Genomic DNA, 25,000 nt, shown 5'->3' on the forward strand with positions numbered 1-25,000 from the left:
CCGAGGCTCTGATGAGGAGCAGGGCACCACTGCACCCCCGGGCCCCTCACGTCCTCTGGACTCTCCCAAGCACAGTCCCTGCCACTGCCCAAAGCCAGAGCCTACAGACCGTCCCAGCCCTGGCACAGAGGTCCAGGAGCCCAGTTTGAGTCCTGGACCCTCAGTGGTTGTGTCCCCTGTCCCCCTGCAGCTGCAGCCCCACTGCTGCCACTCAGGGCACTCTCACACACCCCCTCCTCTGGGACGGGTGGGGGCCTGTGTTATGGATGGAGCTACTGTGCGCTTCCACCAGAGTTTGGACTTACAGGATGACCACATCCACATCCACTACGGACAAGGAGCGGGATTCTGCTGCTCCCCTCCTGAGCTCAGGCCCGCCCTCTTGCCTGTGCCTCTCATCTTAGACTCTGGGGGCATGGATGACTGGCCCTGTTGCCCTGGGACACATGTGGTGTGGCAGAAGCGCGTGCAGCAGTCACACTCAGACCCCCAGCTGCAGGGTCCAGGGACATCTATGGACAGACCACCCTGCCGTTACCATCATGGGGCTGCTGCAGACCTAGGCACAGATATGTGTTTGTACTGCCAAACCTTACAACATAATCAGGGTGAGGTACTCTTTTGACAGTGAAATCCTGATCCTGTGTGAGACTGTTTGTAACTTTCTGTTTGTGTTTCCACAGGATCTGAAGAGGAGTCAGGAGTATGAGAACTTGTTGCAATCCCAGATTCACGCTGCTACATAGGAGCCAGAATGGACAAGTCTTTCATTGCTAATTGCTGCCATACCTTTAACATAATTCAACCACAACGGTCTTGCTCTTGTGTCTGAAATGTCCGATATATTGAAAAATGTGATTGACAAGATTCAGAACCATTTGAATGGTGTTTCCCTAATGTCCTGAGAGACAGCTGCAGGGAATGTGGTTGAATCTAATCCACATGGTTAGACTCAGTCCCATGCTCGCTGAGGAGAGCCTCCTGAACCCCCTCTCACTCGGTCACTTGATTGGTCATGGTACTTCATGTTCTTGATCCTTGTCTTCTGCTGAGTCCAGTCTCAGCTGAGAGAGCCTACCTCAGCTTGGATTTCTAACCTGCCTCACACAGGGGTCTCTAAAGGTACTGCTGTAGTCCTCCAAACTAATGTCCACAATCCCTCAAACATGTTTCCCTCTGTCAGCGAGGAGGTTCATTCTTCAGCACATTGGTGCTGAGCCCTGTTTTCATTATTTCAAAAATGGCAGCTGTTCTCAACAAATGTATGTTTTTTTTTCTTCAGCTTTTTGTAGCCTTTTTGTATTCATCAAATTGGTATGACTGATAATGTCTTTGTCATTACAAGCTATTGGTGTGGTTTTGTCCTGGCCATGTCATACAGAGTTGGTGCTAAACAGAAAAAGTGGAGAGTGAAGGGCATCAGCTTTGGAAGCATCCCACTGTCCTTGAATAAGGATACTTCTATGTCCTTCAGTAACTGAAGTTTTACACAGTATAGCACATTGTAGCCACTCAAATATGAACCAGTCTGTTCTCATTGGAATCCTCAAATCTTTAGGTGTTTTTCTTACAGCCAGAATATAATTTAGCTGTGCATTTTAATAACAACCATTTATGAAATCATTTTCATTAAAAACAAATGACTAGGACCAAATTTGCATTACCAGGTTTGAGCTTTTAGCACTTAACATTTGTGATAGTTTATTCTCTGAATAAAAAGACACATTGGCAGTTATTTGAAGGTGATCTGAATGTTGTTGCTGTGATGGTCCCTCCACACCTGAGCAGCCTGTCATTATAAGCAGCAAGTACATTTGACCTCTTATTGCAGTGTCAACTAAATCAAAAACTTAATTAGTAAAAAATAAAATATGTATTTTTGTGCCAACAACCCCACACAGACCAGACATACAATACCAGGAAAATGTTTTATGAAAATGTGAATTTACTGTATTTTTCTAACTGCAAATACAGTTTTATTTGATGATGGAGAGACAGGAGCTCACAGCACTTAGTGCCTTATAATGCTGTTAAAATAGTTCTTGTATCCAGCAGCACCCCTTAATTCACTAAGCTCTTATTTGTTAAACCAAAGACACAAACCCTTCCCTACCACATCCTCCAATAATTGTCTCCACCATCAAAAGAGAGCATGTTCAAAATGAGCATGTCTTTTGACAATCAGTAATTGCAGTCCCTGTGATACCTCACCAGTCAGGTTGTGCCTGGTGCATCCCTATGCCTTAATACAAATGACTGAACTACCGGCAGCACTTTGGCTTAGAGTTTATTAAAGACAATATAAACCCAGAGTATTAATTTAAACAAGGCCAAAATCATCAGCACAATAAAAGCATCATTATATTTGTTTTAATCTTGTGTTTTTGCAAGAATCATCAGCTGAAACTGCCTTTTCAAATCCCTCCAGATATTTAAGGGATGTCAGTATATTTTGGATACTTTTGTGTAAAAAAGAGAACAACTGAAACAGAAATGAAATAGTGTTGTATTTTATATATAATAGAACATTTCAATATAGTGACATGTCACTAATATATTTATTTACTAATATATTTATCCATGTGTCCAGGTTAAGAGTGGTTTCTGTATAGACCGAATGTTTCTATATGGAAAAGGATAAGTGCTATCACAGATGTATATCCACCTGTCTTCATTCCAATTATATGCAAATAAATTATTTTGAAATAAAACGTGTGATTTTTGGCTACTGTTTTCATCTATCAAGATCTGTTGCTCACACACTCATCTTGTTGGCCAGCCTCCCTAAGGTTGTGAGTAACAGGTGGAATTAACCAATCACAGTGAAATATGAAATCTCAAAAGAAGATTCATTTATTTACAACTTATAAAGGTACTACACAAATTGTGAAAGATTGTGATATATATTTTTGGCATGTTGCCCACCCTAGTAGTATTATATGTAGTTGTAGTTGTAGTAGTTGTTGCATTAGTAGTATTAGTAGTTTTCATAGCAGTGTAGTGCTCATTTGAAAGCATTATTCTGGCCATCTGCTGTTAGTGCAGTCAGGTTGCCCCTGGCGTCCTGGTCTTTCTCTATGGCCTCAAACAGTGACTTGAAGTTTCCTGCTCCAAAGCCCTGCAGACACACACACACACAGATGTCTAATTACCCAAAGATCGGCCTTCTTCAGAGCCATTTGTTATGGCTTCGGGATGTTCGCTGTTAAACTTTGATGTTTAGGTCACAAATATTCTCACAGAGTTTAAGAATCCACTTGGCTCCTGCTGCTGTAAATTAATCACGTAAATATTTTCATGGATAATCAAAAAGATCAAGTGTTGGTGGTTGCCCTGGGTGACTCTTTGGTGTGGTTGGGGGTCTAGTTTCCAGCTTTCATGCATTGTATCCACATCTGTAGAGTATAGTGAAATGTTGGAGAGTGACGAGAGGTGCCTGTTCTGACAAGCAGAAGGGTGCTCCATGTTAAAAATTCAGTGCCAGGGGATGCAACCCAATCCAAATGCCCCAAACCCTCCTCCCTCTCTCTTTTACAGTTCGGCAGAGAGCCTTTTAATCTGTATGTCTGATGGATTTACTGAGTTTTTACAAGGGGGCTACTGTTATACTGTTCACACTGGGTGGGAGCTGTTAACAGGTGTTCCTGCTTCTTGAAAGTGCTAAAGGTAAAGCAACAGCAGGCTTGTAAATCCTTTCACTCTTCCTTAAACTCAACACCAGAGGATCATAATCAGATAAGTCTGGTTGTAATCAGGTTAAGTTCAAAAACAGCACGCTGCTTACATAGTGATTGTACCGCTGAATGACCTCCAGGAAGAGCGTGGGCCGATCCTGGACTGGTTTGGAGAAGATTTGAAGGAGGTAGCCCTTGTCATCAAAATCAACAAGGATTTTCAGTTCCTAAAAATAAAGTTAAATGAACATAAACCCAAAGATTAATACAAGCAATACATTATACATAAGAAAAGAAGTCTAAGATGCAGAGTTATCATTGTAAGATATTCAAATCCATATTACTTTAAATTAAATTTGAATACTAATACTAATACCATAGCCTACTGTAAGTTTCTTTTTCAATACATAAAATAATGTCTCACTTTTTATAGTTTGCTTTAATGTACAATACAAAGGGTACTTAAATATTGAAATAAAGCACTAACAATGTAGGCACCAAAGCAAAAAATACAACTTCTAAAATGAAAAATGAAAAGTAAAGTAATGACAACTGAATGTAAGCAATTTAAGCAAATATCTTTACTTGTGGCTTACTGGCAGTTAGGTACCAAACACCATTGTCTGAAATAAAATAAAATAAAATCATTCCTTTTTTTTGCATGTACTTACCTGTAATCGGTTGAGGTCTTCCTTCACCTTGATCTTGGCAGATTGGAGTTTCTCCCGTAGGGTGTCATAGTACGTGTCAGGTGCAGCGAGGAACTCCATCCCCCGGGCGCGCAGGTTCACAATCTGTTTAAGACCAGAATAGATATAAAGAAGCCTGTTCCAACATGTAGAGGTGTAGGTCTATAAGTATTTTGAGGCTCTAAATGTAATCATACACGACTTACAGTTTCAATAATGTTGCTTGTGTTGAGGGCAATATGCTGCACTCCAGGGCCTCCATTATAGTCAACATACTCCTGTGGATAAAATGGTAAGTACAAGTGAGATAGAATCACTGTTGAAGGGGACATATTGTGTAAAATTTAGTATTTATAAGCTTTTAACCATGTCTAACAGTGTTTCCTAATCATTAACTTTCTCAAACTTATATTTCGATTTATTCATGCATGTTTGAATAATCCTGTATTCTCCTGCATTGGAGGCTTGGGTACTTAGAAAATGTCTGTTTTCATCCACCCCTATCTCCACCCAGTGCTCTATATTTAGTTGCAGCTATTCAAGCAATTCAGGCTGTTGGTCATACATGGTTCAAAAATGTCACAATAAAAAATGTAAATAAAAATCTGCTGCTTGCTATGGAAAAAAAAACTAATATGAAGAGGTGAGACACCCCCCCCACACACACACAAATACTTCAACAGAGCTCTGAATCCTCCTGTGTTATAGATTTAACAATAAAAATTACTTCATTTTAAATGTCCTCAAGAGAAACAACCCTATTCTGGATGTGAAAACCTTTGACTATCCAGTCTATGTGGTCAAAACAGTATAATGATGACTAACACTGCCATCTAGTGTTCAGTTTTTGAAGCCTGGTAGCGGTGCCTGTTGGGGTCAAACCTGGATTTGTGACTTCTTTTTCCCCTGTGCCGGTTCATTTATGGGCATTTTGATGGTCTCTTCATAGTTTGTCACCACTATAGACCTGAGAGAACTGAACTGTGTGTGGATCTGCTTGTCGTCTATAGACCAAAACCGATGGAACAGCAAACACTTCTGATACCTGCCAAAGCATAAACCTATGTTACATTTTGACCATATTGAGCATTTTGATTTGTCTAGACCCTTTAAAATCAGAGACTAAACAAAGCACACCATAAAACATTTTCAGTTAGGTTCTAACAATTTTGAATTTCCAGGATAGAAATGTACATTTGATTGCTTTTCTTTTTCAAATTATAGAAAAATCAGCACTAAAAGTGTAGTTAATTAATAATTTAATATCTGTAAATAAAGTGAAAACTATTGTGTGCATGTCTATATTTATTTGTGCAGTAAAACCTAAAAAAAATAATCTCGACTTCATTAAATGTCTATTATAACATCCTAAGGAATAACCAAATAAATATGCAGCTGTAAATGTAATGTAAATGTAAGGACTAATATCATGTATCTGGGTCCTTTTCATTTGACAAACCCCCCTTTTCCTTCAGTTCCCTTTTCCTTCAGTTCCAGAATTGCCATTCCAGATATATACATTTTAAAAAGGTCTACACAGGTCACTCATTATCACAAATTAGGATGTACTTGTACTTTGCCTCATGGGCTGTTGTTTGTACGTGACCTTGGACATGGGTCTCACCAGTCTGAAATTGGCACCATTTGGTCATCTGGCTGGTTTCCCACAATGTGATCAATAAACCTTAAACCTCCTGGGGGGCTGCAACAAGAAAGAAGATACACACAGTTAAATAGTCAGTTAAATGCTGAGCCTTTCTTAACATATTATACTGTGGTTTGTAAATACATTTGCCAAGACAACTGATACTGCTTACAGTTTTTGTAATAGAGGATCCTTAAACAGGGGTTCTTTGAATCCAGGCAGGAAGAGACCTTTGTATGGTCCCAGGTACTCAACAAATGTGTGAGTGGTGTCTCCATACTGGCAGAAAAAAATAATTTGTTTAATAAAAACGATAGGGTATCTTTTGGTAGCTTGCTTCTCGTACCGTTTGAACCATGGCATATTTGACTTTGCCATGACTGTCCTCCTCAACCCAGGGCTCCTTCACAACCGTTGCCCCTCTCTCCTTTGCTGTCTGTCAGTGCAATAAAAAAGATAAATACATTGTTCAAAAAAAGAGCAATAAACCCCATATAACTGAGCTGTAGCGTAATTCTGAATTTGCCACTAAATCAGTTCCAGTTCATTGTAGGTCACTGTGTAGTCAACACTGTTACGTAAAGCTTTACCTGACCTTGACTAAGGTAAAGCAAATCACTAAAACACAACTGTTGTCCTTAACTGTCAATAGAACTTCCCCTGTTTCAGGAAGTGAAGCATGTCAGTACTTCAACATAAACTATACAGATCACTTACACATTATCAACAATACCTTAATCAAAAAATCGCAGTCTTCCACTTGAAAAGCAATGTCTTTGACTCCATCCCCATGCTTTATTAAATGTGCACCCATTTCTTGAGAAACAAAGAAACATTTCACAATGTATTTCAATGCACTTTGGTCCATAGAATCTACATCATAATGAGGGGTTGTGTTCTTATATTGCAACCAACCTTTATTCCCAGGATTAAGTGCAGATTCAAACACTAACATGATCTAGTAAAATAAACATTATTGATATTACTTACGTGGATATGTTTTTATGACATCATAATTTTACCTTGTCCTGTCTGATGACATGTGCAGCCACCTCTCGGCTCCCGGTCTCCAGGCCTTTGTAGGCAAGAGGTTCAAAGCCCATCTTATCACAGTAGAACGAGGCTGCCTGGAATAATGTGCACATTCATAGTCGTGTTTCTATTGCAGTCTCTAGACTTTGATCATGTGTGGAAAATTCTATCATGTTTAGGGTTACATAAATGATTATTTTGCTAGTCCAATAATCTGATGAGTCCCCAAAACCTTTCCTCAGCACATGGCATGTTTTTGAGTCTTTATAAAGTCCTGTTAATGATTATACAGTTACTAGTAGATAATATTTGTATAATCAATTAGTTGTGAGTAATCTGATTAGTTACAACTCAGTAGATCAAACTGAAATAATTATAATCATCCATGACATTGTTTAATAAGCAAACAATTACAATGATTTGGAACTGACCTGTTTAGCATTGCCAACCCAAAAGGTGATATGATGAAACCTCAGAAACCGTCCCTGTTTGTGCTAAGAATAAAACAAATCTGTTAAAATACACTGTACACACTGTCAATTGGTGAAACATTTCTTGCCAACTTCATCATGAAACTGAGTGAATGTTTAAGTAACTGCACTTCACTCACAAATTTATTCTTACCTTCTCCCCTTTGTCTGTGTAGCTCGTCTGAAATAAAAGAAACAAAAAAGTTAAACTGATCATGTAGGTCAGAAGGATATTGATTTGGTGCTGTTGTTGTGACGCATCACTTGACATAGTAAACCAAAAATACAAATGATTTTACAATATATTAATCCAAACCTTATCTAAACCTTAGTTGAACTATCCATTAAAAACTTACCATGATCAGATGAAGCTTCAGTGTCCAAAAAATAAAAGATCTAAATCAGTCCTAGATTGCAGAGAAAGACTGACCTGAGAAGATCTCACCTAAAAAAATACTGTCCCAATGTCCACCGGTGATTGGCCGTCTGGATGTCCTCCCGTCACCACCCACCTGTCTGCCTCCTCGCTTTAGGCCATGTCAATGTGTGAACGTCCATCTCTGTCCATCTCTACCACAGCCAGTCCATCTATGTTAGAAGGGAAATTGTTAGCTTTGCATTGAAATTGTTGTCCACAACAGAGCCTGTATAGAATGAGAGTCTTGGAGCAGTATAGACTACAGCTTTATAAGTTAGGTATTGTCTTGTTAAATATTGTTCAGAATAAATTATACCCACTGGCCCTGAAAATAAACCTTGTTCAGAATCCTCAGTGAAAGACATTTCCTTCCCGTGTTCTTCGCTAGAGGGAGCTATGGGGCCATGTATAGGCTACTTGTGCTACAGCTTATACACTATTTTAGACAATAGACAATAGACATGTATTGTATGCTTAAATAAAGGGTAAAATAGGTAGGCTACCAGTCCTACTTTAGGCCCTATAGATTTTCTAATGAGACATGCACTTTGACCTAATAGCCCCGCCCCCATATTTATTCTAAAGTGCAAAAGCTTGGTTTGGTTTCAAAGTGCATGTGAGGTCAACTCACTCAACTCAAGTAATGCCGGGCCAAGGCTGCAGTCAGTTTACCATACAGACAGAATTCTGTTTACCCTATACACCCTACTTTTACACTGTGGCTAGGAAGGCAGGAAGGATGATTTCCGACTATTTCTTTACTTTTCTTATTGATGTTTCGTTGACTGTTATACTCTAGGTTTCGTTTATGTGGCTTCTCAGAGAAGAGTTCATTCTTTTGAAGCGGCAGGCGCACGTACCGTGTCGTGTTTGTGAGTACGTTCACTTTGTGCCGCGCTGTGATTTTCTATTGGCGTTCGAAACAGTTAGAACTATATTTGATTGGCTCCTCCGTGGGCGTGTGCTACGCCCATCCTTTATGTTTCTGTATTATGATTGGTCCGTGAGAATCCCTCATCCTGATTGGCGCATACGTCACGGCTCCTTCTTCTCTGATTGGATCAGACTGCAGTCATCACGCGGGAATGCGGAAGTAGTGTAGTCTACTGAGTCACCGTTGTGTCAGCTGATTCTTTCTGAGTGAGTAACTCGGTTTAAATTTCAAAAAGAAGTGATTTCCTTGGTGCGTTTGACTGTGACATAATTTGCGTGTTATGTGCATTCGTTGGGCTTGCCGTGTGCCATTTGTTTTTGCAGTTTTATCGGTAAATGGGCGAGCTTTTCGCGCCAGATGGTTAAAGTGATGCTATCCGGCAGTTAGCACAATGCTACTTTGCAAACACGCGTACATAGCACAGTGGGCCGCTTTGGTTTGTGTGTGTGTCTGCTCTGGAGTCTTCTGAGCTCACAGGCGGGTACTGCTTTCACTTTCTTCACACATGTGCAGACCTGACACACCTGTTGTCTCTGCCAGAGCTGTCATAAAAGTCCTATCACTTCTACACACCTGACACGATCACGCGTTGTGCAGGAAATCACAGCGGAATACCCCGCCTATTAGTAGATTATCGAGAAAGAAACAAGTGCTACGTGAATTCCATTACCACACCATATTTTAACATGGATTTCATTATACTCACGTCTAAGACCATCTTGCATTCACTGAAGTAAGAATGAAGCGTTTAGGAAATTAATTAATAGATCTTCATTAGTTCAATTATTCTTAAAAATTAGTACCTGATATTTTCGACAGTCTAATTAAACATGCTTTCACGCGTAATTAGACTGTCAAAAAAGGTTAAGGCCAGATGTATACGGTTAAATGTTAGGCATGCAAAGGCCTACAACGTGTATCCTTATATCCTCTCTTTCACGCAGTCATTTTTGAAACTGTATGCTTTTGCTTTCTTAAATTTTTCGATTTGATGTATTTTATTTCACTTAAAAATGTAAATGTAACTAATTTAGAAAGAAGATGCCCAACATCTTTGTCAACAAGAGAAGTAATTTTTAAAGCGCATGTATCTGAAAATATTACCTACAACTTTGTAGGTAATTGTTGCATAATTCCTGAAGATTGAATAATGTGAAGAGGGTCAACTTTTAGGGTTTTAGTGAGTCTGCATAACTGATGTTTAACTGCAATGTTTAACTAGTCCTGCTTAGGTCATTTAAGTGGGCATAGCAATGAACTTATTTAAATTCTCAAAGGTTGTGAAATAGTTTTGAATGCATCTTGTGTGCAAAAATTGGCTTTATTGTCTTTGATTAGCACTTTACATTTTACAGTACCATATGAGTGTCGTGTATTTACTTTTCAGAAAGTCTTTTGCAGTGAAAAGCTGTTCAGTGTTGATAAAATGACTCATGTAGTATGGCTTCTTTCACTCTTGCATGGATAGAGTGTGGGAGGGAGAGGAGTACTGAGCTGAAAAGGGAGGGACAGCCAAGGCATGTCAAGCACTGGATTACTACCAGAATGTTTCGGAGAGAGCTACTATACAAAGCACCTAGCTGTATTTGAACTGCAAAACTTCCATGCGGAGCTCTGTCATGCATCTGAATTTGAAATAGAACAGGTAAGCGGATTGAGAAATACTTGCTTTTCAAACTTTTCCCTTTGCTTGTGTGGTGTGGTGTGCAAAAGGGGGTGTGTCAGCAGAAAAAAGAACTGGGTACAAGTTCAATCAGGATTAAACTTTTTCCACAAATTGATTTATTTATTTTTATTTTTTTCAGTTTGTCAAAGAGGGGAAAATGTAATTATGCATAATTGTGTCAAAAAATTATATACATTTTATTTGTTTTCTGTTTTGCGAGAATGAACAGTTCAGTATATAAAGCATTCATTGTTCCAGTTAAGTCTATTACAGTGTATTCCAGTAAGTATTGTGTTGCAGGTGAGGTTTGGAATGTTGTGTTTGTGTTTCCTGTAAAACACAGTTTCGCTTCTGGCCGTCGTGTCACTTGATCCTCAGTGGAGGACCTCACATGTGCCTGCTTGTCTGTGTCTGTGTGTAGAGGCTGCTGACAGGGCCTGACCTCATTTGGTCTGAAACATCCCAGACTAGAACTTTGGACAGGCTGTGCTCAAATCTTTGTACTCAAACTTTTCATGCCTTTTATAAAAATGAATATGCATTGGGTGTGTTAAGATGATTTGGTCAATATTTCAAGTCACAATGAGAACTTAAAAATAATAAGTGATTTCAATTCAGTCTGTTCTCCCAAAAAGCAAACCAAGCTTTTTTTTTTTTTTTTATCGGTTTCTTTTTTTTATGTCAGATGAACTGTACTTGACCAGAAATTTAAATGTTTTAAGTTCATCACACATGAGAGGATTTGTCATCTATTAGACATTGTGATTGAAATAAAATGTCATTTTATAGGTTATATATAGAAATATACAGTTTTTCTGTATGTGTCAAATTAATAATTGTGAATAACTGTAAAAATGTATGTTCCTTCTCAATAACTATAATAATGTCAACATTCATAACACTAAAGTTATATTGTGCACATTGTTGACAATTATTGTTCCTGTATTGTGCTTGCGTCACTGTTCCTCCAAATTGCTGTACTGAAAGAGTGCAGTGCATTACTAACCTTTTGCTAACGTAGTGTGTTCATGTGTTGGCAGGAGTTACACCTGGCACAGCAGCAGCGCCCAGTAGAGGAGAGGGAGGGATCTGTGGAGGAGTGCCCAGATCCTCTGTCTTCACACTGACTGACAGCATGGTGAGCCAATCAGAGAGACACAACTAATCTTAATAATAAGCACACAGTAAAACATGATATTATCTGCACTTACACCTAGATTTCTAGTGGTGTGTGGGTACGCAATATTTTATACATTGTGTACAAACTATGTGCAGTCAGGAAGTCTCTACAAGTCCAAAGTACATTTAATTTCAAATACGTTTATTATTGACTATTGACAATATCGCTATGATTTTTTTAGACCATATTAATCTTATTATGCATTTGTTGAGGTCAAGATCAGTCAAATGTAAAATTGACATTTTATTAAAACTTGACGAAATATATTTTCTTTTAATTTTTTTCTTCTTTTTTTTTTTTTATTTGTCTCTTTTTTTTCCTTTTATTCCAAAATTTTAATGTGCAAATTTCTAATATTAAGTATATCTTCAAAACAGAACAGTATGTCTTCACACTAGTATATTAGCCATAGTAATTGGTTCTGCTATTCCGAAAAGATATCAGTTGTAAAAGTAACACAAAACACAAAAAAACACTGAATATATGTCATGAGCAGAATTATTCTGTCGTAATTAGAAACATTTTACATTAATTTACAGGAACACCACTTTTTTTTGGCTATTTTTCCCAGTAGTGAATTAGCATACATCTGTGGTTTAAAGTAAAAAGCTTTCTCAGCAATAATAAAATGATTGCACTTTGAAACAGAAAATAGAACAGTGATCAATATGTTCTGTCTGCAGAGCTGGAGTTGTCTGTGCATATGAGTGCAGATTATTCTAATTCCAATGACATATTTCAGCCACTTCAAGCTGCTGCACGTTTTTGCTCGAACAAGAAGCAACTGCCCAAACTTTCTTCAGAAAAAGCCCACAGGTTCCAACAAAACTCAAGTGTTAATTTGTATATGTCTGTTACTTTCAACATTGTTTAAACAACACTTGAAACCACAGTGCAGCACAAGAAGAGAGAAGTAATCAGAGAAGAGACAAATACGTTTAGTGTTTAAAGGCCTGAAATAGGAAGTGTAACAGGAGGATGTGTCCCGAGTTTCTGCTGGCCGAGTCCACAGAATGTCCCTGTGGCCCAGTGCCGCTCTCTGCTTTTTATGGGGCCCCATACCCCTTTGGGTCAGAGACATGAGCAAATAATGTGTCCCTCTACAGAGACAGAATGTTCAGCTGCACCAGCCCAGTGTACTTGTTTTATGTGCACTGACCATCTCCATAAAGTTATAAAAGTGGGACAGTACTTGACAGGTCAGTAGCCTATTGTGTTTTAATAGGCATCTTTATGGTGTAGACCTTGTAGGCCTACAAAGAGTTTATTTATTTTTATTTTTTTCTAGGGACACAACAATACTGTTATGTGGGTCACAATATTGTTGACTTTTTTTGTTCCACATGGATGAACCATTACAAATGTGTTCTATATAAATTCAAGGATGACTGTCAGTATTCCTATATCAAAAGTGGAAACTGTCATCTAACCTTTTCATTAGTTTGAGTTTTCTTTGAAACCCTCGTCCCCAGCAACAACAACAGCGCCTCCTCTTTGTACCCTCTTACTTCTACAATGCTCTCCTAAACTAAGTTCTAAAAAGTGAATATAGTTTAATTGACTGCTTTTGAGTGAAAATCTAATATTTATTGCAGGGTAATTTATACTTTAGTCCTATTGTCTCCTAAATGTTTATTCCTTGTGATATTTCATACCCAGTGAAAGTAATTCCAAATCTATCCACAATTTTACATTGTTTTGTGTGTCCCTCTAACATGTAGCACCTTAACAGGGTAAATTAGCTGTGTGTGTGTGTGCAACTGTTTGCTCTGTGTTGTGGTGACAGGGTTGTTTTTCCAGGTGGGAGTGCACAACATTGTCCCAGCAGTTTGTTCCACAGGTAACCCGATCCACCTGATCCTTTCTGCTTAATTGCTTCCCAGCCTCCTGCTTTTTCAGTAAAACAAAAACCTGGATGTATTTCAGTCATTCCAGAGTCTTCTTTGTCCTCCTGAAATAGAGGAACAATAGGGATGCTTTTTTGTGACCCATAATGCATCAGGTGCTCACCATCAATGACAATGGCTGGTGAGCATAGAAGGAAGATTTTGTCACCTTAAGTTGTGATGTTGTCAGCACACAGGTTAGGCAAGATGAACACCTGCCTCATAATCTGATGTGTGATGATGGTATTGGATGATGTTCAGCAATGTGTTCCATAGCCTGGTTAATGGTAATTTGGCTGACTGTTTGTTATATCTCTAAGTTATATAAAATAAAATACACATCTAAACTAATTTTTGACTTGTTTGACCGCTTCACTTTGCTGTAGTGTGTCTGCAGGTAACCTTGTTGTCCATTAATATCCTTGTCCCATCTGTATGTGTGGATAGAGCTGTGCTTGGGTGACTGGCTGGCCTCCTTTCCTAAAATAAACCTGAAACCCAGGAGGCCGAATGGGGTTTTGTGTATGGGTGTGCTGGGTGCGGCCGGTTGTGAGGGAACGCTGGGACAAATGTTCTCATATTAATACTTCGCACTGGGGGTGTTTTACATTTATGGTGTAATGCTCAGCAGTTACCGTGGTGACACAATGAACACATTAGCAAATGCTGTCAACAAAGTTTTAAGAAAAAAACAAACAAAATGGATTTAAACAACAGTTTGAGGAGCCTATGATCAATATGAGCGTTCACATATATAATGTTGATATAAGTCTATAGTTTCAGCACAGTGTAATCACATGGGTATTGATTTGTGGAGGTGAATTCCCCCAATGAATATCTTGTCCATTTACTTAATGAAATGGGCCGTACACACAGCTGCATCATAGCCTTATTGCATAAAGCTTTTATGTCATCTGTATATGCCTGTAGTTATAAATTAAGGTCTGAGGACCTCTACAGTATAGTTTTACATATTACTTATCTGGCCCCCTTATTCCCATAACTGATCTTTTAAGGACTTATATTGGCTACTCATTGATCTCACTTGAAAAGATGGTATTACAAATGCCCTATCTAATGTTATTTTCCACTGTTCTGCATATTAAATAGAAAATTACCCCACTGTTCCGATGCTGCTGCAGTGTACCGCGTGGCTCTGTGTTACATAATGTGGGCTTCATGCAGGCAGCCGCTGAAGGCGAGTGTCACGACTCTGATGAGGAGGACACAGAGGTGAGGGGGGAGGGGCTGTGTGTCCCCCTGAGCGCAGCTTTGCCCTTGACTCTTTGTAAAGCACAGGAAGCTGCAGCAGAATCTCCATCAATACAAATCTGCTGCATTTGAAAACGACACAGAGACAGAGCAGGTGTGGAGAATGCTGTGTCATTTCTCCCCCTCCCTCTCTTCTCCCTCCCTCTCTCCTCTCTATTTCCTCCCTCTCTCCTCTCTTCGAGTTGTCCTCCACTCGTGTCCTGTGCTAAATGACTGATGACAAACAAAGCCCAAAGTCTAGACGTGCCATGGCCTTCACCTGTGTTGCCTTTTATAGAGCTCTGTGTGTATCTGTGTGTATCTGTGTGTACCCTCCACTCATGACAGCAGCCCTGCTCTCATGTCTCGGTCTGTGGATGCTGCAGAACACTCTGTGCTTTAGCGCCTGGGTGCTGGGGCGCAGGCATATTTATGAGGGGATGTCGGTGAAGGGTGAACGGGAGGGGAGGAGGAGGAGGGTGAGATGAGAGATAGGAGCACGTGAGAATGGGCGCGGGAGGAGGATGCGCGCGCAGAGGGCGGAGCTAAGCATCAGGCTGCTCCCTCCTCAGCCTCTTCTCTCAGCGGTCTCCTCCGGCACTTTCCCTTGTTCCTTTTATCTGCCACAGCTCAAGCACATCTGGGGTTATCACTTTTCCAGTGCTCCACTTGGCTCTTCATCAGCTGCTTCTGTGGACATTCATGGTCTTTTCTGGGCTGGACTTAAAAGCAACAGGAGCTACTCAGACCAACGTTCTCTGTGCTCTTCAATGGAGCTTTAGGAGGCAGCGTGTGAATGTGACCAGGCGACTGCGCAGGATCTCTGGACCAGCTCTAAGCAGGAGGAGGGGGAGGAACAGAGCAGAGGAAGAGGAGGAACAGAGCAGAGGAAGAGGAGGAACAGAGCAGAGGAAGAGGAGGAACAGAGCAGAGGAAGAGGAGGAACAGAGCAGAAGAGGGAGAGAGGAGCAGAGGAGGTGGAGAGGAAGGGGCCGGGGGAAGAATGGTAATGCCGGCTCCGCGTGCTTGTGCTGCGCTGCTCCAAAGGCTGTGTGTCGCCGTGACACAGCCCTGCCGCTCCTCGACATGAGTCGTGCAGGGAGGGCATCCTGCTCTATGCTTAACTGCTTTGTAAGTTCTTTTAGCTTTGTTACTATTGTACATCCAATCAGAGAGCCATGATGCTGAGGAGGGAGAGGGGGTGTTGGCTGTCACACGTGAGTGCTGCAGTTATTAAGTAACCAGAGTGGACTCTACTTAGAACTGTAATGGAACCACCTGGATGTGTTCTCTGGGCTCAGATAGTGCTTTTATTGCTCACTCTCGTTTTGTACCGTGGAGCTGTTGATGTGGGGATCAGAGGCCTGAGAGTCAAACATGTGCAGAGCATCAGAGCTCGCTGCAGAAAGACTCTAATGGGAGATCCTCTTTATTCATTTATCGACAATCCTTGTGGCTTGCATATCGCCAGCATATCGTTTATCGTTTATTTTACTTAAAACACATGGAAACTGTAATTAAGATGACAAACACGTATAATTGTACTATAAAGTGAAGTTCACTGGTACATATCTGCTCTGACTCTGTTCAGATACAGCAGGAGTGACAGTACTAGTAGTTTTACCTGAGTGCTTCGGCTGAATATGCACTTCCTGCGTCACAGTATAATGTAGAGCTGTGTCCTCCATGACTTGGACAGCTTTGACACTCTGCTCATGTGAAATGGTCTGGAGCCTTGTCAAACTGTGGAAAAACATGCTCAGCCACTGGTCCAATAAATCATGTTTATGCCCATCTGCCAAACAATGCCAGTACCAAATGGGCCCATAAACGGGCTAACTCGATTGGCTTAGATTTTTCCATGACTCGAATGCTATTATGTGTGCTAGCTAAACAAATCATGTGTACATACAGCTAAAATCTTTGGAGATGTTGAATCCACTTCTATAGCAGCATAGTGTTTTCACCCTCACCAAGTGTCTAAGACCACAACACATGGGGCAACAAGTTGAGTTTCAAGTTGTTTTAAGTAATTAGAAAAAGTATTTCTTTAAAATTATTTTGAACTCCTGACACGAACCAAAGCTGACCAGAGCTCATGTCGGTGGTCTCTAAAATATTTATACAGAGGGAGGACAAAGAGAATGATTCACTTTCCACCATCTTGAATCTTCACCTGCATCTACTACCTCCCTGGATATACTGCATTTTCTTTCATATTTTTAAACATAGTGGTTGCTATATATTTACAGTTAACATGTATTTATTGAGATTCTCTATCTTCAAACTGGTGTATATCCAATCACATCCAGATTCCTAATGTATTTTGGTCATATTTGTTAAATAATCCTGCTTGTGAGAGGACTGTTTTCCAAAAGCTTTGGTTGGAGCTGTACAGTGCAGTCTGTGATGCTAAAAAGCGTGTCCATGGCAACCAGACACTTGTGATTTCTAATGTTCCCCTGTCATTGGTACCTCCATTCACAGACTAGAGTTGAAACCAGACCTGCTCTTATCTTACTCGGGACTGTCACATTTGCCCAATCAGCTGATGGAGTGCACTGAAGATATAGTTAGTATTATCACCTTTGGGGTACATGCACGCAGCGCTGTGATTGGACGACAGACCGGGAGGCGGGTGCACAGGCTCACAGCAGTGACGAAGCAAAAACGTGTCGCGGGTGGAACAGGCTGTGCTCCATCTTTACAAGTGCTTTTAAAGTCAGTTTTAGGCATGCATTTTAACAAATGGAACCAACCACTATTTTAAATGATATGTTGAGTTTCAAGAAGCTGTGTTATAAATTCTGAATAGACTTCATTAATGATTTATTGCACTGTGATGCTTAATTTTCCTCTATAAGGTACACAGTGTCCCAGCAGCCTGTGTGCCCTGCATTAAGAAAGCTAACATCCAGTGCCAAGGATCTACCTATAGTGCATTACATAACAGGCTTTGGGCAGTGCACAGGCGCTGTGCGGTGATTGGATGTATGCACTTTTATACTGAGCAGCCTGTAATCAATGCTTTTCCTGAAATTAGTCTGGCTCATGTCCACAAAGTAAAGTCTTAAACTGTCTGCTGTGGTCTGCTGTATTCACAGGATCAAACTGCCCAGCAACACTATGAGCTCATCTGTGTGGCAGCCTCAGCTCTGACCCACGGCTCTGTCACAAAGCTCTCAAATGTACAACTGACATGGCCTCTTTGTTCAAGGGACATCTGCAAAGGTTAAGTTGGGAACCAAGTCTGAGCTTAATGTGAAGTTTTTCTGATCAGAGCTGCACAATCTATCACAAAAATATCAATATTGCAATATTGGCTGAAACATGAATCAATGTTGCAAGAAGATAAATATAAAACATATTCATATTCATAACACATTCAATATTAGAGAAATGTACTGTAAAATGCATAAAAAGCTGATTTTACTCATAATAGTCCTTATTTGGGCTGGTCTTGATTTAGTCTCATCAGTTTTTATGTTTACTAATACATGAAGGCATGCACATTTTTTGTTTTTAATTTAACTGAACTTATTGAGCCAAAAAGTAAAGTACATTAAAATATTACAATATTGTTATCGTAATACAAAACATATTGAATATGACATCTTTTTCTCATATTGTGCAGCCCTAGGTCAGATACAAGCCTACTGTTGAAATAGTTCCTGTCAATAGTATTCTAAAAGCTCTTCTTAATAATATTGGTGAGGAATGTTTTTAGTTTGGGTCAAACTGTTATTGTTTACTTATATTAAAGCACTCGTCTTCCTTATGAGAGCACACATAGGGCTCTGTCCTGAGTCTCCTTGTCACTCGATGCAGATAATTTATGATCCAATGAGAGTATTGCTTCAGCCCTCATTTGTCTCATAAGAGTCTGATATTTCAAGGACGATGTTTGTCCAGACACGAGCGATTACCTGAGAAAAGTGATGCATTATGACTTTGTTCGTGTCAGTTTGAGTGTCTTCTGAGTGTGTGGATGTGAGAGATGGCTCTGAGGGGGCTGTCTCCATCTGCTCACTGCTCTGTAGGGGTAGCTCATCCTCAGGCTTAATCACAGTCTGGACCTTTGATTGCAGGTGTAGTGTTTGTAAACAGGTGGAGCTAAGCTCCTGTTGCTTTTTTTATATTTACTCATCGACATGATCCCAGTATTTATTATCAAGATAACACAAGTGTACTATAATAAGCCTTATAGGTACATTAGGACACAGGGACATGGCTGAGCTGTTTAATCAGAAGCAGGAGGTTTTTAGGAAAGGCCTCACAATCTGTCGCTATACGTGGACAGTCAAAGAAACAACAGGCCAAAATGTGTCAGTTTCAGATAATATGCTCTCAGACTTTAAAAGGTAATGAACCTGTTTTCCAACCATCCTCCTGTAACAGTTCCTAAAAACATTGTTTTAACTTAATCTAGCCTTTTGTCATCTTGTCTCAGTGTTTGATCTGTGCTGGTACAGAAAGCAGCCTGGTTATCCTAATAGCCACGCTTCAGTTATTGGCTTCAAAAACTTAAATTGGTACCAAATAGTTTCAGTAAATAAATGACATACAAATGAATCAATATGATTGCAACATTTAATTCTATTTGCCCGAGCACCAGTACCACAGGTGTGTGCTTGATAAGAATATTTTACTACCTTAATCAGCCCAAGAATGCAATACGCCTCTGTATATCATCATAGAGGAGTTCCTGTGCTTACAAAAATGACCTTTTGAAATATTTTTTCTTGGCAGAAAGTCTGAGCTCATATGTTTAAAAAAAAAAAAAAACTGTATCACTGTTTGTTTAACACTGTTAAGACCAGGCACAAAGTCTACAGCAGTCTGGCACTAGAGCCCAGTGTCAGCCACACACCTTCTGCCAGAGGGGAATGCACACAGGAGCAGGGTTAGCAGATCATCATACTTAAGAAATTTGGAAGCACAAAACTGTCACTTTTGCGATGTGAATCATGATGCTTAAATCTACTAGTATAACCTGTAAAATATGTGATTGTGTGTTATTTGTGCAGGGTGAAGAGGGGCCTCCCAGCCTGGAGTACATCAAGGCCAAGGACCTGTTCCCCCAGAAGGAGCTGGTCAAGGAGGATGAGAGCCTACAGGTGGGCTGCCATGTCCCTGCTTTAGATCCATGAAGAGCTCTTAAAAACCTCAACATGAATTCTCATTTGACATTTGAATTTCAGTGACCATATTTTTTTGGTTGCACATATTTTTTTGCTGCATACCAACGCACTGCTGCCGCTGTGTTACAAGAGTTGCATATGTCAGCATTTTTGAGCCTGACACTTGAGTGGCCAGAGCATATGCATTAAAACTCCCTGGCTGTTTATAAGCAAGTTTGTAAGAGAGCGATTATAAGAGTCTAATGGAAATGATAAGAAACTGATAAACGGCACCAGAATGTGTGGGCGTAGGAATTCAGAATTACTCCAAACAGTTTAGATAAGACTTATTACCAAAGGTCACATTAACTATCAGAGAGGAGGCTCTGCTTGGGTAGTGTTTATAGCACTTGTGATTTATAATTGATTTGCATGTGATTATCAGCAATGAAATACTTGGAAAAAGCTATTGAGGTAAATTAATGATCATTCAATATCGGAAGGATAACTGCTTAACAATAACATATCAACCTAACCTAATTTACATTAAGGACAAGAGTTTAAAAATATGAGCTGAAACATGTATTAAGTGGTTACTTTAAGGCTCTGTTTTGTGCAAAACTTCAACATCAACCAAGACATTAAAGGCATTTATTTAAAAAAAAAACATTTCTGATGCATAGTTAAATAACGTTTTAACATCGTTTTCAAGATGAAAAAAAATAATCTTTGAAGGTACTAATTTTTGTCAATATCACCCACTCCTGCATGTTTCACAGCATCACTTGAGTCTGTTTGTCACATTGAGGGGAGATGAGGAGGGGTGTGAGTCTAAACCACTAAACACTGTAATAAAGTAATTTGTATGCTATGTGTGCCCCTCCCCCCTCTGTCACACACTGTTATTGAGGACCCGTAGTTTCACTGACACTTCATGTCTTATAGCAGCGCTCACATAAATGACAGGCATTTCCACAGTCATTATGAGCAGTGCTTTTGCTCCTCTGTGCCTCTGTTCACTGGGCCTGTTTGCTCACTGTAGTGAATGTGTGAACACGTGCGTGTCCTCACAGGCAGCGGCTCCAAGCGGAAGTCACGACTCAAGTCAGCAAGTCTCATACCCCTCCCTCAGTCTCTCTCTCTCTCTCTCTCTCTCACTCACTCTATCTCTCTCTGTGTGTCTCTCTCTCGCCATCTGTCTCTCTTTCTCTATGCATGTGTCTCTCTGTCCCTTTCTGTGTGTGTATCTCTCTCTGTCGCTCTCTGTTTCTCTCTCTTTCTCTCTGCAGGTGTATCTCAATCTGTCTCTTTCTCTCTTTATGTGTCTCTTTCTCTGTGTGTGTGTGTGTATGTGTATGTGTTTGTTGCTGTCTCTATATGTGTCTCTCTCTGCCTCTTTCTACCTTTCTCTCTGTGTCTTTCTCTTTTCTGTGTGTGTGTGTGTCTCTCTCTATCTCTTTCTCTCTCCCACTCTATATCTCTCCCCCCCCTCTCTCTCTCTGTGTCTTTGTCTCTCTTCTCTGTCTGTGTGTGTCTCTCTCTCTGTCTCTCTGTACCTCTATGCTTCTTTCTCCCTCTTTTTATCTCTTCCTCTCTTCTCTCTGTGGTTTGTGTTCCTTTCTTGATTTGTTCTGCTAGAACGTGACACAGGAGTTGTAGTTGTGCTTTCTCGTTTGGAGCTGGTGACTCATGATCTACTTTTGGATCAGAGCACATTTACTGCAGCTGCCAGTGTCTCAGGCTTGTTAACTAGACTTCCCTTAGCAGCAGATTGTGCAGCTAAACCCATTCACTTATTTTTCAAATCAAATATACTCCATTGTCCCTGGGGAAAATTTGTTGTATGCAAAGTGCTGAACAACTTCTGAACTGGTCACGCACAGTAAAGGATAAGAAACACATGGCACTTGAATGATTTGGGGAAAATGTCTAATTACATTTTCCTGACAAATATTAAAGGTGCACCATAGAACTGGTGTTCTGTCAATATGGGCTGCCCCATCGAAATGAGCTACCAGCAGCCTAAAGCGACACTGACATCTATCGATTCACGCTACCCCGTCGAAATAAGCTATCTTACGTTTTTCCTTTTACAGTTATATAGATCCAGTTTTACAACATATTTCTTTGGATTAGAGACAGCGGGTTTGATGCCATTTGCACATGGTGATCAGACTTTATTTCTTAGTTATGTCAAATTTCAACTCATTTATATGAATATGCGTAAGTAGTTCAGTTTAACAGTCGAATTATGCTATCAAATAGGGCTCTGACTAAAGGTAGCACATATTGACAGGCCAATTTAGCCATCAAATAAAGCTCTGTAGAATCACCATTATTTACTCATTTATATGAATTTGGGCAGAGGTAGCTCATTTTGACAGTCTTATATTTTCTATCAAATAATGCTCCCACTGTAGAATCACCATTAGAAATAGGAAAATGACATTGTACTTTGCCATGAAATATCCATCCATCCATTTTCGTCCGCTTATCCGGGGCCGGGTCACGGGGGCAGCAGCCTAAGCAGGGACTCCCAGACTTCCCTTACCCCAGACACGTCCTCCAGCTCCTCCGGGGGAATCCCGAGGCATTCCCAGGCCAGCCGAGAGACATAGTCCCTCCAGCGTGTCCTGGGTCTTCCCCGGGGCCTCCTCCCGGTGGGACATGCCCGGAACACTTCCCGAGGGAGGCGCCCAGGAGGCATCCGGAACAGATGCCCGAGCCACCTCAACTGGCTCCTCCCGACGTGGAGGAGCAGCGGCTCTACTCTGAGCTCCTCCCGTGTGACTGAGCTCCTCACCCTTTCTCTAAGGGAGCGCCCAGCCACCCTGCGGAGGAAACTCATTTCGAGCGCTTGTATCCGTGATCTTGTCCTTTTGGTCACTACCCAGAGCTCATGACCATAGGTGAGAGTAGGAAGGAAGACTGACCGGTAAATCGAGAGCTTCGCCTTTCGGCTCAGCTCCCGCTTTGTCATGAAATATCCAAAAGGTAAATTCACAAATGTTGAACCATCTATTTTCGATTATTGATTAAACCCAAGAACTTACTGTACTGCAGCATAATTTTGCAGTTTAGCAGTGTAAATTTTATCTGACCCCCATTTATATTAATTAACACTGGCCTACTGAATACTGTGATGTCATTGGAAACCCAGCAATGAACATGTCATTTTCTGAAATGCAATTCTTGTATTAGTTTGTTAGTTAATATTTGAATCTTTTTGTTAAGTCTAGACACGTAAAAAATGTGAACTTTGAACAGATCGTATTATTAAAACATAAATCACAAATCTAATCACAGTCAAAATGCTTGTCAGAAATTGTATACCATGTAACCATAAAACGAATGAGTTTTGACAGATTGACTTCCTGCTTAGATAAGCACAGTGTTTCTCTTCTGTAAAGCTCTGTATTCAGCTCATTTATATTTCTCACATGGGTCATTTTTTGTCCATTAACATTCATTTTCTGGTCAAAAGCTGTGTTTTTCTGTGCTATAACTCTTAACAGAAATGAGGTGGATTTTATGACATATAAACTATAATCCCCATCTGGCCTGCTGCATGACCTGTATAATGCCTCACTGGGTCCTCCCTGTGTGACTCAGCAATGCATGCTAACATGAAGTCATGCACACAGCTGTTACTAAGCAACTCTCACAAGTCACAACCTCACACAGAGCAAAAGGCCCCCAATTAGAGACCTGCTCCAATCATTTACAAATCTAGAGTTTGTGTTTTTGTGCACCTGATGGATGGTCCCGCTTGGCCTGTTTTAAAAAAAAAAAGTTAAAGAACAGTTAGTGATCCCTCAGTCTTGATGCAGAGTTTGGGACCAGAACAGTCTCCACGCTGCTGCTCTTTGGGGCCATGCCACAGCCTCTGCGCTCACAAAGAGCCCTCTGTAAAACTACTCCAGTCTAATTGGGCCACTACACATGTAAACACTCACACTGTGTCCTCCTTGTTCTCATAACTCCACTGTTGTGGTCCACAATCATTTTGGGATTTGGTTTCAAAACTGTTGATCGAATGAATGAATGAATGGATCCATTAACAAGACAAACAATGAGTTTATTATAAATAATATAATAAATAACTCTAATAGTGAGGGGGCCTGGCACCTGCTTGCTTCTATGAATGTTATTGCTTAACAGGCAGTAAACCGTGCACCACAAATGTTACGTAGTTCACCTTAAACTTTTGTTTTCTGCAGTTCAGTCACAACAGTCTGTGTGTTCCTGCAGGTGCCATTCTCAGTTCTCCAGGGGGAGGGGGTGGAGTTTCTTGGCCGTGCCGATGAAGCCATCATTGCCATGTCTAACTACAGGCTGCACATCAAGTTCAAGGACTCTGTCATCAATGTAAGTGGCCCTCATAGGAACACCGCTTTACTCACAAAGGTGCCGTTTGAAGACGAGTGACCTGCCACATCGCCACAGAAAATCTAAAGTTTTTGCACCACAGCAGCCATGGCGCTAACACCTGGGCGATACTGAGATTTAACTCAAATGGAAGATTCATTAGTTCTCTTTAATACATCTGTGTGCTAAAACACAGGTTTCCCACCCATTTCTCCTATTGGTTACCCTCTGTAAGGCTCTGAGTGACAGGTGGATTTAAACAGTCACAGTGAATTGTGAGCAGAAGATTATATATATTTTTTCTATTGTAGTAAAAATAAATAACAGTGTATCTTGTGATCAAATCTAAATTGTAATCTGGCTCAAAGAAAATCATGATCTGAGGCACCAAAGCAAAAAATGATATCTGCAGCACTGGCAGTTTAGTGGCATAGAGGCTCCACTCACAGAGTAACATTGACACTGCAGACTGGCGGCTCCTCTCTGACGTCAAGCCTTACTAGCACACAGGTCGATTGTTTTCATTCAGAGCTGGGAGAAATCTCAGTCTTCACAAACTTACGTAACTTTTTCCAGGACTCTTCCACAGAAATTTTGCTGAAATAAGTTTAGACATGCATCAATAAGACCCAGACACACATATGCTTGTGCAGTTTTCTCTAATAGT

General features: G+C 40.4%; 2 protein-coding genes across 6 annotated transcripts; one reads left to right on the forward strand and one right to left on the reverse strand.

Moving 5' to 3' along the window:
* Nucleotides 1–2,703: 2,703 nt before the first annotated feature.
* Nucleotides 2,704–8,063, reverse strand: hpda (4-hydroxyphenylpyruvate dioxygenase a). Of its 2 annotated transcripts, none has more exons than XM_055163188.1 (14): nt 7,956–8,063; nt 7,665–7,691; nt 7,472–7,534; nt 7,031–7,135; nt 6,924–6,966; nt 6,742–6,824; nt 6,355–6,444; nt 6,181–6,287; nt 5,988–6,065; nt 5,246–5,408; nt 4,570–4,641; nt 4,346–4,468; nt 3,785–3,901; nt 2,704–3,118 (listed from the first exon to the last, which is right to left on the reverse strand). In XM_055163188.1, exons 4-14 carry the CDS (start codon nt 7,109–7,111, stop codon nt 3,005–3,007), a joined length of 1,071 nt encoding a protein of 356 aa, XP_055019163.1. In that variant the 5' UTR covers nt 7,112–7,135; nt 7,472–7,534; nt 7,665–7,691; nt 7,956–8,063; the 3' UTR covers nt 2,704–3,004. The 2 variants fall into 2 exon arrangements, with proteins under 2 accessions (XP_055019163.1, XP_020785865.1); XM_020930206.2 differs by lacking the exon at nt 7,956–8,063 and adding an exon at nt 7,867–7,948.
* Nucleotides 8,064–8,589: 526 nt separating this feature from the next.
* On the forward strand, nt 8,590–24,965 carry mtmr4 (myotubularin related protein 4). 4 transcript variants are annotated; one of them, XM_055163190.1, is made up of 5 exons: nt 8,590–9,068; nt 10,331–10,507; nt 11,569–11,666; nt 19,873–19,962; nt 24,217–24,965. In XM_055163190.1, exons 3-5 carry the CDS (start codon nt 11,664–11,666, stop codon nt 24,391–24,393), a joined length of 270 nt encoding a protein of 89 aa, XP_055019165.1. In that variant the 5' UTR covers nt 8,590–9,068; nt 10,331–10,507; nt 11,569–11,663; the 3' UTR covers nt 24,394–24,965. The 4 variants fall into 4 exon arrangements, with proteins under 4 accessions (XP_055019165.1, XP_055019164.1, XP_055019166.1 ...); XM_055163191.1 differs by lacking the exon at nt 8,590–9,068 and adding an exon at nt 9,083–9,595; XM_055163189.1 differs by lacking the exon at nt 10,331–10,507 and having other exon boundaries at nt 8,593–9,068.
* Nucleotides 24,966–25,000: the final 35 nt, after the last annotated feature.

This window comes from Boleophthalmus pectinirostris, unplaced genomic scaffold (genome assembly GCF_026225935.1).
Source record: "Boleophthalmus pectinirostris isolate CB_2022bp ecotype Guang Dong unplaced genomic scaffold, ASM2622593v1 HiC_scaffold_568, whole genome shotgun sequence".
In the NCBI taxonomy this organism is placed as follows: domain Eukaryota; kingdom Metazoa; phylum Chordata; class Actinopteri; order Gobiiformes; family Gobiidae; genus Boleophthalmus; species Boleophthalmus pectinirostris.